The sequence below is a fragment of the Macrotis lagotis genome, chromosome 1 (assembly GCF_037893015.1).
Source record: "Macrotis lagotis isolate mMagLag1 chromosome 1, bilby.v1.9.chrom.fasta, whole genome shotgun sequence".
NCBI classification, from domain to species: domain Eukaryota; kingdom Metazoa; phylum Chordata; class Mammalia; order Peramelemorphia; family Peramelidae; genus Macrotis; species Macrotis lagotis.
This window is the reverse complement of record NC_133658.1, coordinates 297112725-297127121: the sequence shown is the minus strand read 5'-3', so window position 1 is coordinate 297127121 and position 14397 is coordinate 297112725. Positions and strand designations below refer to the sequence as shown.

General features: G+C 42.5%; 1 protein-coding gene across 4 annotated transcripts in view; it reads right to left on the bottom strand.

Annotated features, from left to right (window-relative positions):
• Positions 1-14397, bottom strand: part of CDH22 (cadherin 22) — a 185769-nt gene that overhangs the window by 57265 nt on the left and 114107 nt on the right. For all 4 annotated transcript variants that reach the window (XM_074211194.1, XM_074211195.1, XM_074211197.1 and 1 more), the window contains one exon: positions 13764-14058. In XM_074211194.1, coding sequence (XP_074067295.1) covers positions 13764-14058 — 295 coding nt within the window. The remainder of the gene's footprint in view (positions 1-13763; positions 14059-14397) is intronic.

Below are 14397 nucleotides of genomic sequence, written 5' to 3'. Positions count from 1 at the left end.
AGTTCAAATCCAGTCTCTTATCTCCTTACCTGTGTGACCCTAACCAAATCACTTAACCATTGCCAGCCTCAGTTTCCTCATTTAAAATGGGAGGATCAAATGAAATATCTGTAAAGTGTTTTTGTTAACTTTAAAGCATTCTATAAATCCTGGCTATCATTTTTATTATAGATGGACAAGGATCCACAGAATATAGCAAGGAGACTACAAAAGAAGTGCTTCATTTGGAGTCAAAGAATCTGAGTTTGAATCTCGACTTGATTACTTACTACCTTGGATAAGTCACCTCATTTTCCTGGGACTGTTTGCTCATGTGTATAATAAGAGTTAGCTGGACTAGACAATCTCAAAAAGTCCTATCAGCACTAAATTCTAAATTTCTACAGTTTCTAAAACATCTTCCACAGTCATGATATAATTTGATCCTCATAACAGCCCTAGAGAGTAGGCAGTATCAATGCTATGTAAGGAAAACCACATGAGCCAACATTCTGGCCCACATGAGCTACTTTGTACTTCCCCACAACAATCCATCTGCTCCCTCAAGTCTGGAACATTCTCTCTTCTCACCTCTGCTTCTTGAAATCCCTGGCTGTCTTTGAGACTCACTATACCTACTACTTCTACACTAGGGCTTTCTTGATCCCATTTGCCCTTCAGTTGTTAGGGTTCCCCTTCCCTCTAAAATTATTTTGCATTTATTTCATATATATTTTGTATTGATTCTTTTTGTTGTTATTGTTTCTTCCCAGTAGAATTTCAAATCCTCAGTAGTGGGAACTAATTTTGTTTTTGTTTTAGTCTTTGCACCTTTGGTATGTAGCATAGGGACATATTGCATGCATAATATGTGCCTTTTGAATGGAATGGAATTGAAGAAGATCTGTCCAAGAACAGAATAGATCATTAGGAGATCGTGAATCTTTTATCAGTGAAGGTCTTTGAGCAAAAGCCTGCATAAACACATTGGAGAGATATAAAGGCCACTCCTGCTCAGACACTAATTAAGTAATTTTGAGTCACAAGGACTCTGGAGCTAATCATTCCTATTTTCCAGATGTGAAAATTGAGTCTTAGAGCAGTAAAGTGACTTGATTCAGTTCACACAAGTAGGAGGTACCTGAGTTAGGACTGAAACAGTAACTAGCAAAAAGGATTTCCCAATGGAAGGCCCTTTAAAATATTATATAAGTGTTTGTTATTATCTCTAGTAAAGGCTGGGGTCCTTGGCTGCTCCCATATCCCAGTCTGAGCCTGGACACAGTATGTGGGCATTCTAGGGGTAGCCTGTTCTGTAGCACCTGAGGACCCCCTCATATGGAATTTTCTAAGATTGCAGGTATTATAACAGGGCAAGAGAGGCTGCTTATTTGACATCCTATCTCTGCACAGGAAAGAGGACATCTTGAGCTACATCCTTAACAAGTGGTCATCCCATCTCTGTTTAAAGATCTCCTGTGGGAGTGGCTAGGTGATGAAGTGGACAGAGCACCGGCCCTGGAGTCAGGAGTACTTGAGTTCAAATCCCACCTTAGACACTTAATAATTACCTAGCTGTGTGGCCTTGGGCAAGCCACTTAACCCCATTACCTTGCAGAAAAAAATCTCCTGTATCAGCAATCTTGTTGCCCCTTCAGCTGCCAGCTCTAGGAAGGTTTGCTTCTGCCTACTTGCTCCTATTCTGCCAATCAAAACAAGGCTTCTCCCTCTTGACTAGCTCAGTCCTTCAGATCCACAAAGCAGCTACTATGTCCTAAAATCATAGTTTGAGAACTGGAAGGGGCCTCAGAGATCATCTAGTCTAATGCTCTCCCTACCCCATTTTGTAGATGTGGAGACTGAGGGCCAGAGAAGTTGTGACTTGTTGAAGATCATAAGTCAAGGCTGGAGGCAGGATTTGAACTCACCTTTTCTGACTCCAGAGTTCACATTCTTTTCACTGGACTCTGTTGCATCTCCTCTAAGTCATCTCCATGTTGGTTAAATATCCTCATTTCCTTTAACTATTGAATAGTGTCTCCTCTTTCTCCAACCTCCAAACTTTCTGGGCTATTCACACTCCTTTTCCATCAGTATAGCAACCAGAGCCAAAAGCAATACTTCAGACATAATATGATCAGGACAGAAGTAGACTGGCCCATCACCTCCTTGTTCTGTACATTAGACTTCTATTTATACAAATTAAGCTCTTTTTTGCTTTCCAGATCATTAAGCTGCCCCTTAGCAGCCAATAGTATTGGGACAGCTGGGGGGGGGGGTGAGGGAGAAGGTGCTTCTGCCTGTCCCTACTGGCCTAGAGAACCTCAAATAGGATTTGGGTTTTTTCCCTGGGCCCATTGTATGCTTACAGAGCTCATACTTCACTGTTCTCACATTGGGAACTTTTGTTATTTTGTCTTGATTTCTTTATTGGTCTTGTAGCCCACTCCAGTCCACCCTTACATAGGATACTCCCCATTCCAACCCCCTGATCATGGCAGGAACACTCTCTGCTTCGCATACTTGCCACATTGACACCCCTCTCTTGGAATCATGGCAGATCCATACTGATCTGAGAATGTGCAGCATTATTGGGAGAAATCACCTTAGAGACCATTTCAGCCCCTCCTTCATTTTATTGAAGACACTGAGGCTCCAACAGAGGCAGCAACTTGTTCAAGGTCATATAGTGAGGTTCTAGCCTCAGCACTCAAGATAGAACCATGCATACTCTCTCTCTCTCTCTCTCTCTCTCTCTCTCTCTCTCTCTCTCTCCCCGTCATTATGTGCTTTCAACCCAAAAGGGGCTGGCAACATATCAGAAATGATGGATGGAAAAGTCACCTGTCATTCTGCAGAAATGTAGTTTAAGGTCCCTAGGGGGGCTGGAGGACTGCTATATGATTTTCAGTAAATGACTCTAGGCCTTAGTTTATCTTTCTATAAATAAGAGAGACAGGAGAGAAGATAATCCTTATTTTTTCTGCCTTTACCAAACCTTCTCATATTTTGACAGGCTAGTTCAAAGCCCTCCTCCTCCAGGAAGCCTTTTCTATTCATTCTTATTTATACCAATTTCTTCCCTTCCTAACCATCAACAGTAATGGCAGTTAGGTAGTACAATGGGTAGAGCAGCTGGAGTCAAGAAGATCTGAATTCAAATCCAGTCTAAAACACCTATTAGTTATGTGACCCTGGTCAATTCACTTAAACCCTACTTCCCTGCCTTCCACAGTTTTTGTGAAGATCAGATAAGAAAATAATTGTGAAGCATTCAGTGAAATACTGGAAATATAGTAAACACTATATGAATGTTAGCCTTGATGATGATCATGATGAAACTGAATGTAAAATTATAGCTAAGTGGAAAGAGCATTGAACACAAGAGAGATTTTAGCAGGTGGAGATGAAGGTGGGGACAGTTAAGGAGAAAGGTTACCTAGGTGATTGGAGCATCCTGAGCAAAGGCAGGAAGGTGGGAAACCTTAAATACAAAAAGGGATGTAATTAACAGTCCAGTTTAATGGAGTACAGACAAAATAAAAAGTTCTACAGTGTTTGAGAAATTAAAATCATTTCCCTTCCAATGAGAAGCAGGGTTTTCAAATACAGAACCCCAGGCATGGTTTTATAGATAGAAGTCCAGACCTGGTGCTGGGATACCTGGGTTCAAATCCCAGTTCTTCTCCTTACTGGCTGTTTCATCATAACCAAGTCATTTAATATTACTGAGTGTGTGTTCTCAATTAGTAAAATGATCATTTGTCTCTATCCATAGTGCCTGATATACACTAGGCTCTTAATAAATGCCCACTAATGGATATATGAAAACCTACCAGAATTATTGTGTAAAAAATATATTATGATCTTAAAATTCTCTAGGATTATATAATTAAGAATATTCCTGATCTTTCTAGGGATCACAATAAGATACCAATTTATAAAATTCTTACTATATTATTAGTATGATAGGGCAGGAGATAGCTGTTCCATTGGATACTATAAGCCTGCCCCAGTGAAGTCAGACTAGAGAAATTAAGTGGTTTCTTAACATCACAGCTAGGAAATACTGAAATGGGGCCAGGATTCAAATCCAGGTCCAGCATTATGTTCACTACGAGCTAAGCCTCGGAAGGTAAGTTGGGGCAGGAATGAGGAGGACCCTGAATTCCAGGCCTTTCTGGCCTTTCAGGGAGTGAGGTATCATTGATGGTTTTCTCTTGTCCCTCTCTCTGGTTCTGGCTCTTCCCCAGACCCCTGGGGGCCTCATTATCTCGTGAATGGAACACTCAAGGACCTGAAGATTTTTTTTTTTGTTATTACTTGATTTGGTGGTATTTCGAAAAGAAAGGCATCACCAGGTGAATATTTCCTCCATAGCAGGAACCCTCAAAGGAACATCCTTGATAGGCATGGAGCAAATGGGTGGGGGTAGGGGGTAGCTACAAGAACACAGGATTGAGAGCTGGAAGAGATCATCAAGTCCAGAATACTTATTTACAGATGAGGAAATGGCTTGTTTAAGGTCCCATGGGCAGTAAGCAGCAAAGCCTGAATTTAAATGTTGGTCCTCTGATTTCAAATTCAGGTTGTTTTTCTCAGTTTTTCTATTTCTATTTTTTTCCTTTTTTTCAAGTTATGTAGGCTCTTTCCTCCAGGGATATGAACTCTTTAAGCCATGTCCAGAGTAAGCCATCTCCAATTCAGGTTTCATTACCAGCTCCTTTCCACCAGAAACCTGGCTTCTGCCACCAAAAACCATCCTAGGTTCTGACACATGAACTTTTGCTTTATCACGCATGATGGAGGTCTTCAATTCACTTATTAGCCATCATCAGACCATGATACAATGCGTCCCGACTCCTGGTTTCCAGAACCCTTGAGTTGTCTTCCCTTTAGAGTGTGAGCTCCTAGAAAACAGGGACTATTTTGCTTATTTGTATTTGTCTTTAGGGCATAGGATTGTGTTTGGCATTACTCTGTCTGTCTATCTATCTGTTTGTCTGTCTTGTAGACCATCACTGACCCAGGCTACCATTTTCAAGTCAGCAAAGTCTTGTTTTTTGGGGGAGAAGGATATTGGGAAAAGCATGGTCCTAGGACAGCCAGAAGGTACAAGTTCTGTGTTTGGTTGAAGAAAATGCCATCTGTTTCCTGTCTTGGTAGATTTGAACCTCTTACCAAAATTTCCACAGCTGGCAGGGACCATGATTCCAGGAAGACCCAACAGTCCCACTGTGGTTGCAGGCACCAAATGAACCAAGAGAAAAAAGAAGAGGGAGAAGGAACAGAAGAAGAGAATGGGAGAATCAGATGGGGAGAAAGAAGACAGTTTGGCAGGAGAAAGTGAAGGACAAAATGGGGAAGGGGAACACAAAAAGGCTGAGGTGGGGAAGGAAATGAGGGAAAAAGAAATGGAGGGAAAGGACATGGAAGAAGAAAAGAACTGGAAGGGAGAATACAAATTAGGGAAAGAAATGAAGACTGAGGAGGAAGAAATAAAGGTGAGAAAAAGGAAGAAGATGTAATCATAATAAAAAGTAAAATGAAAATATGGTATATGATTCAATAATTCTTTGATGTTGTTTACAAAGGTTTTCTTTATGATAGGGTTGAAGTCAGAGCAGAGATTATTATTCCCATTTTAAAGATGAAGAAGTTGACACACTGCACTCAGTTCCCTGCCCCTGACACTGTTCAGTTCAGACTGTGAATCTTTCCTTGCTTGAAATGCCTCCAGGAAGTAAAAGAACTGGGTCATTTTCGTAGACAAAGCTGTTAGAATGTTCCATCTACCATCGATCATAGTGCTATAGGTACTCTGCCTAACTCAGTCCAGATATACAGATATACACACACACACACACACACACACACACACACACACACACCAGAGATGATATATATGGGGGCAAAGGGGTGCCTAAAAACAGAATGTCAAAAATGAGAGGGACCTTGGAATACAATTTCAGAGGTAGAAAGGGCCTCAGTCACATGAATTGTCAGAACTGGAAGGGGTCCTGGAAATTATCCAAAGCCAGCCACACATTTTACAGGAATTCAGGCTGGGGGCTTCCTAGACTTCTACTTTGCTTTTTAGACTTTTAAAAGAGAAACTCTATCCCCGCCCCATCTTTCTTCATCACCTGCAGCTGCTATAACTGCTCTGAACACTTTCTATTAAAAATTAAAAACCACTTGTCGAGGCCCCAGGAACGTTCTGATTACACAGGAAACAACCCTCCTTCTCAAGCTCTTCTCAGCTCCCTCGGTGATCATCACTCCTGCAGCCAGCTCGCCATGCTGGCCTCACCCCCGGGCTTCCGACTGCACAGCCTAATCTAGACAGATGAGCCTTGGGAGACACAGGAGACTTTGGACAGCAGCTGAGGGGGAGAGGCGAAGCAGAAGAAAAAAGGGAAAGGGAGGAGAAGCAGCCAGGAGGATATGGAAATGGAGCAGAGGAAAACCCAGGGGAGAGGAGGGGAAGGGAAAGGGAAAGCAGGGATGGAAGAACAGAAAGGAAAAGAGAAGAGGTGGGATAGAAGAGGTAACCATGGATAAATTGGTGGTGGAGGGCAACACAGGACCAGGTGCTTCCCCCTCCCCATTCTTCTTTGTCCTCCTGTAGGAGGTGGCCTTGGGAGATGATCCTCCAGCAACAGCAAAAACAAGAGTAAATACACTGCTGAGTTAGATGCAAGGATGGTCCATGAACCACCAACAGTTGCCAATTAGTGTGTCCAGAAAGAAGCTGTGGGCACCTATCCAATCTAAATCATGGATGATTTTAGCTTCAACCAGAGTATGGGAATTGCGGGTGGCTAGGAGTTCTCAGCTGCTCAAACATCTGGGGTTGCTAGGATCTCATAACTATTCCCAATCCCCTCTATTGGATCTGGCCCTCCCTTCGTCTAACCACAATAGGGTGAAGGGAGTAAGAGAAGAACAAGTTGAGATTTGGTCAAAGCAGTTATGACCCCTCAGGATGAGGCATGGGACCAAAATGCCTCCTTGGAAAAAAGAGGCACATCTAGACTCCTCAGTTCTACTCATAGAATGTAGAAACATTGTGATAAAAATGGACTTTGGAATAAAAGCTGTTAAAACATAGATTGTAGAATGGAAAATGACACTCTTAGAGAAGATTTTCTCTCCTCAGATACCAGGATGATAGGACACAAAACTGGAAGGGATCTCAAAGCATAGAATGTTAGAATTGGAAATGACCTGAAATGATGTTCTGTTTCACCCCGGGCTTCCGACTGCACAGATTGCATCTTGTTTTAAGAGAAGATAATTGAGAACCAGAGAGGGAATAGACTAACCCAAGATCGTAACAGCAGCTCAGAGACTGGACTAGAACACAGGTCTCCTGATGCCTAGGTCGGGGCTTCTTCCCCAAACCCAGCATTGTAATTCACCAACAGTTGCTCACCACACTTACATTAGGCCTACATTAAGTAGGATTGATGACGCTGCTTTGATTAGGATTTTATTGTGTTACTTTTGGCTTCCAGCAGGAGAGAATCAGCTCCCTAAATGCTCCAGTCCCAGGTTACTAATTCATCCAGAGGGGATCCTGACCTCTCCTCCCTCCCTTCACTACAAACACCCTCCTCCTGGCAGACTTCTGGGCTCTTCCAGGGGGCTTGGAGTGGTCTCATCTCTATGGGGGCTCGAGTCCAGATGCCTGGACCCAAAGCTCTTCTCTGAAAGGAACACAGAGACCTCTGCCTGCCCCTCCTCTCATCCTCCCCTGTCTTGGCCTCATTCTTCCCCTCCCCCAGGCTTGGCCCCTCTTGGTATTGAAAGCCAAGCACTGTTGCTAAGCGAAGAGATATTGCACATATAGATCTTCCTGGACTTTAATTAAAAACTTCTTTAGAAGTTGTCTCTGTGGACTCTGGGTACGATTGATTCCACCTCTGGCCCCTGGGGGCTCCCTAGCCAGCTCTCACCCTAGTCCATGAGTCAGCCTCCTTCTTGTCATTCCCAGTGGAGACAGTGAGCCATGACCCAGCCTAAGAAAGGGAAGAGGGTCTTTTGTGGCCAGATGCACCCATATCCTCATCCTCCTGGATCTTCCTGAAAGGCTGCTCTGGCTCATCTAGGCCTAACTGTGGCTTCTGGTTTGTTTTTTTTTTTAATTCTTGATTCTAGCCCTGCCAATAACTAATTCACAGTGTGACCTTGGGCAAATCACTTCCTCTAGAGCTTCCAGTATAGTAGAAAGAGCAGTGGTTTTGGGGGGTCAAGGGTCCAGAGTTTAAATCCCAGATATACAATTCATCACCTGGACGAACTTGGCAAGCCATTTAACTAGTGGTTCTCCATTTCTTCATCCATAAAAATGAAGGGGTTGAATGAGATGATTTTCTGTCTAGTTCTATGTTCAAAGATCCTATTTTCTTCTCCACACACTGGGTTTTATTAGGCCAGATACTTGCTAAAGTCCCTACATTTTTTCTATTAAAATTCTATGATTCTCCTAACTTATGTTCCTCCATTCATTCACTAGAGTACAGATTAGCAAGAATAGAGAATGTAGCAAAAAACAAAATCAAAAACATTGAACTGGTCTAGCTAGTTCAGACTGATTGACTAACACTATCACCTTGGGTAAGTACCTTTTTCTCTCTGTGCCTCATTGAAGGAATGGGAATGATCTTGTCTGGCTTGGAATGGTCTTGTGAGGATAAAATGAGATAATGTATTTTAAAGCCAGATGGAAAAGTTCAAAGTGCTAGAGGTTGGTCGTTATTATTCAACTAGTGTCTTGGGAGGCTCTGGCTGCATTACTGTCTTCCCATAGGGAGAGGCTCAGAGCATGGAAGAGAACAAAGCTTCCCCATCCATATGCACCATTTGGCAAATTATAGCCCCTTGAACCCCCAGATTCAAATTTCTACTTGTGATGGGAAAGGGAAAACGGGCTGAAAACCATCCCTCCCTCTGCCCGTAGTTAGCACAGGGGATGCAACATTGCAAAATAAGATTACTTGGCAACTTCAGCATGTCAGAACACAGACTATACAAGTAGAAAAGGGACTTAAGGACTCAATCAGCCCGAGCCCCTCCTTTTTACAAAGCACACAATTTTGAGCTGGAAAGAACCTTAGAAATCAGCTGGTCTAACTAAATTATACAGTTTAGGCAACTGAGGTTCTGAAAAGGGAAGCAATTTGCCCCGGGGTAAGACTGTGTGTGGATGGAGCTGGGCCATAAACTCATGGCCAAGCTCCCTGCCCACTTCTGGCTGCCCCTCCCTCTCTCCAAGGCCTAGCCCATTCCAAGCTGCTCCACACACTCCCTTTCCCTTTTAACTTCCAAGCATGCTAATTTGCAAGGATTGCAGCCTTTCATGTTTCCCAGCCGTATTTCCCTTTTCCCTCTGATCTCCAATTTTGCACAGACACTGTCGCCTCTCGTAGGCCGTGTTTCCATCGTTGATGATCAGGCAACTCAGTAAATGTGAATGATTTTCAAAGCCGCCTGGATCCTTGTCGAATACCGGGGTGCTGGGATTGCTTCCATTTTAAAAGTTGCTGAAGGAAAATAAATTAATTTCATTTAATTTCTTTCCCCAATGGCCTGACTGGCTTATTGGGCTCTGAAGCCCACCCACCCACCCTGGAAGAACAGTCACAGTGCCAGAGAACATCCCCAGCTCATCACAGGATCCTGTGCCTTTGTACACCTCCCCAATCAATCCAGCCCTTCCACAGCCAAGGAGGTCACCAACTCAGTGTAAACGAACAGCAGCTACCCCCTCAAAGATGATTGCACTCCAACTCCCATTGGGTCTTGGGATTTACAGTGTAGGAGACTTGAGACAAACTCCCTCAATGCCTCAATGCTCTCCTCATGGAGAGGTAAAGTCATCTGCCCAAGATCACAGAGTCAGTAAATGAATGAGATTGTTTTCAGAGCAAAGTTCTTTGTCTCCAAATACAGAGTTCACAACTGTTCTGGGAAGATATTTGTTAATTTTCAATAATAATAATACAAATAATAATATCAATGGCAGTCTTTTACAGGTTGCAAAGCACTTTACATATATATGTATATATATATGTATATATATATATATATATATATATATATATAGGATCATTGAATTATACAACTAGAAGGCAGATGAAATTTTATTTTCCATTTTACAATTGAAGGAAACAGGCTGAAAGAGGTTAAGTGATTTTCCCAGGGTCATCTAGCTACTAAGGGTCTCAGACTGGATTTGAACTTGGGTCTTTCTGACTCCACTACCATCTAGCTGCCTGCCATTTTTGCCAACAGTGAAGTAAACCTGGGCTCAAGGAGGGAAATCGCTTATTTGAGGTCATATAACTAGCAAGTGAAGAATCTGGGACTCAAACCCAGAACTCATGCTTCTCCAAACAGAGCTCTTTCCACTTCATCAAAGCTACCTCTCAAAAATCTCCAACTGACTGGTTTAGCATTTGATGCTTCCACATTCATTATCTCATTTGACTGATCCAGAGAATCAATTACACCTATTGAAAGATGAGGAAACTGAGGCTCAAAGGAGTCATCCATTTTTTAGGTGAGTCTTCTAGTTCCAAAGAACTCATTATTTGGAAAGGCAGACCATTTATTCCAAGGTAATTCTGATTTTTAAGAAGTTCATAATTATATTGAGCCCAAATCTACCTCCTTGTAACTTTACTGCATTGATAATGAACTCCTTTTTCAGATCTCACACCGTGCTCTATTTTGTATTTCTCTGAAGCATTTGTTATATAAACCTGCATAGCAAAAGTAGCAATGTATCTTTTACCTCTACTAATAGTAAGTTCTTCACTGTGGGGACTCTATCCTCATCATTGTTGAATCTAACATCTACTTAGGCTCTGTACTTGCAAGTGTTTAATAAATATTTGTTGTCATGGTCTGAATGAATTGGTCCTACTTTTATCCTCTGAGGCCATGCAGAACACCCCTAACTTGGCAGCCTTTCACATACTTGAAGGCAGCCATCATAGCTCTAGAAATTTAAATCAGGAAGAAATCTCTGAGGTTGGCTAGTCTAATCTCTGCATTTTACAGATGAGGGAACTGAGGCTCAGTGAGATTATGTCTTGTCCAAGTCATAAAAACATTAGAAGTAGGATTCGAATCAGACCAAAGCATGCTTTTTTCACTTTGAAAACTTTGTTCTTTTTTCTCTCTTTTTTTCTTTTGCTCTGATTCTTCTTTCACAACATAACTAATATGGAAAAAAAGTTATACATGATTATACATGTATAACCTATATCACATTATTCATTGTCATGGGGAGGGAAGAGGGAAGGGAAAGAGGGAGAAAATGTGAAACTCAAAACCTTATAAAAAGATGAAGTTGAAAACTATCTTTGCATGTAATTGAAAAAAATAAAATAAAATAACATTTAAAAAAAGAAATAAGATTCAAGCCCAGGTTTTCTGAATCCAAAGTCAATGCTTTTTCTACAACACTAAGTTGCCTGTATTCTTTCTACTGTATTTTCTCCAGACTAAATAACTTGGTTCCTTCTACTGATCACAAATATGGCCTAGTTTTCAATCCTCTTGCCATTTTAGATGCCTTCCTCTGGCTGTTATCCAGTTTGTCAATGTCCCTCCTAAAATATGGTGCCAAGAATATAGATAATTCCAACTTGGGGCTCTATGGTGTCTGCTTTGACAGGCATGTATTCTCTCCCATTTTCTCCTCTCTTTGTCTCTATTTCTCTCTCTGTCACTCTCACATATACACCCCCACATACATACACCCCATATACATTCAGAAGCAGGCAAGCACACAGTATATGTAGATATGCACATCTACAAACATATATACAAATATGCTGTATATATATTATATACATAAATATAAAATAAAACCTATATCAGATTATTCACTGTCATGGGGAAGGAAGAGGGAAGGGAGAGAGGGAGAAAAATGTACAACTCAACCCCTTATAAAAAGATGAATGTCTTTTTCATACTAAGCACCCTTGCATATAGTTATTCCCACAATCAAAATGTATATGAATGCATACATAAATTCTATATATGCATGTCTTGTAAATACACATAGAGATGGAGAGGAGCAATACATGTGAAGGTACACATTGGTGCTCTTGGTTCCCAGTTGGCTCCCCAGTCTTCCCCTTCCTTTGCATCTGTCACTCTTCCTGGCCCACTTTCTCCTCTTCCATACCCCAGGGCTGATTATTTGGAAGAAGCTGCCTGATCATTACCTGTCAATCACACTGGCCCAGAGAGAGTTGGGAATTAACCATTTCCAGAAACAAGATGCCTTCTCATGTCCTAGTGTTCCCCCCCTAACCCCAGTCATATCCCCGTTCCCTGAACTCCCCTGGAGGAACCAAAGCTCATCCCAGAGCCTTGCAGCCAGAGAGGGCTGCAAGGGAAAGACCAAGGGAGAGAAGCCTTCCCTCCCCTCTGCCCCAGTCCCAGCTCCCAACCCAACCTCATGTTTCCAAGGTGGCAGAGAGCTACAGAAAGTGCCAAAGCAGAGTCATCAGGTTGGAACAGAAGGCAACCTAGAGCTAGCTTAGAAAGGGGGGTCACCTCCCAAGAACTTCAATCTAACAGACAAGTATTCCAGCTCCATCTGGAAGAGTCTCCTCTCCAAGGAGGGATCAATGAGAAATGCAAAGAGGTCGGCATAGTCCTATTCTGATGAGCTCTGGACATCAGACTATATGTCCAATTCATTGCATCAGCTCTTATTTGTTTCTGTATGTTCATGTGACTAATTATGTATGTATTTGCTTTCTCTGTTGATATGTGTGCATCTCACATCTAGCTCTGGGTATCTATATTTACCTTTCTATGGGTACAAGTCTATGTGTCTTTGCATTTGTATATGACTTGTGTGTGTGTGTGTGTGTGTGTGTGTGTGTGTGTCTGTCTGTCTGTCTGCTTGTCTTTAAGTCTCAGTTTATTTCTGTTTAGGAAAGACTTTTCCACATCTCCTTGACCCCATACTCCAATTCCGATAGCCTTCCCTCTGCAATTACCTCCAGTATAGAGTAACACATATCCTGTACATACATAGTTTTTGTACATTGTATCCCTCCTTAGAATACAAGCTCCTTCATGTGCTTTTGCCTCTCTATGTATCTTCATTGCTTCCGCACAATGCTCAGCATCAGTAAGAGTTCAATAAATGCTTGTTTTATTTTCATCTCTCTCCTCTCTCTGATCTATGTGTTCCTCTCAATCTGTCTCAGCTTATGAAGCTATACGTCTAAGTCTTGGTGTATGTCTCCATGTACATGTGTATGCTATCTAAGTGTCTCTAGACTTGAGAATCAATCTCAAGAGATGTATCTCAAGAGTGTCTATGATGTGACTGAGTCTATGGCTGTATGTGTCTGTCTGTATGTCTACACTCATCAATTATTCTCTCTCATAAGCAAATGATGCTCCTAATAGCCCTCAAACAGGTGCAAAGAGTTGAAGCTACATTTGGAAGGTTAAATAGCCCTACCCAGTCCAAGGGCTCTGGGAGGCTCCCCTCACATCCCAAGGACAAGTTCAAGGGCTCTGGGAGGCTCCCCTCACATCCCAAGGAGAAGGGGTCCTGAGGCACCACAGTATAATTCTTTCCTCTCCCCAGTTATGAACACCCTCCTAGAACCTGCCACCCTGTACCCAGGAAACCAGAACCAAGAGTAGAAGATTCCAAAGGTTAGGTCTTCCCAGAGAGGCAGACTGGGTTCCCAGAGATACACAGAGACTTAGCCTCACAGACAACTCTGTTCACTTACCTATGGGTGAAAGCTCAGCCACACTGCCAATGTAGGGGCCCTGCAGGAAGCGAGGTTCACTGTCATTGATGTCCTGAACTTTGATGATAAACTCTGACTCTGGCTCCAGGAGTTGGTCTGTGGCCCGATCCCGTGCCTGGGCCCGGAGTGTGTAGAAGGTCTTCTGCTCCCGGTCAAGCCGCTCCATGGCATGAATGTCACCAGTCAATTCATCAATCAGGAAAATTGTCCCGGCTCCCTCTCCAGAGATGGTGTATTTGATAGAGCCATCACCTTCATCAGAGTCAGAATGGATCTATAGAGAGGGAGAGGAAACACTGTGTGTAAGGGTTGAGATGGGGGAGCGGGAAGGAGACTGAAGAATCTTATTCTGGCCACAATACAGGTGGGTACATTTACTCATACATTCTCATTTGGGCACCTAGATCAAGCTGTGGATAGAGCACAGGTCCAAACTCATTTTCCTGGGGTTCAAATCTGGTCTAAAACACTTATTAGCTGGGTGACCCTGGGCAAGTCACTTAACTCTGTTGGCCTCAGTTACTTCATCTACAAAATGAACTAGAGAAAGAAATGGCAAACCACTCCAGTATCTTTGCCAAGAAAACCTCAAATGAGGTTATAAAGATTTTGA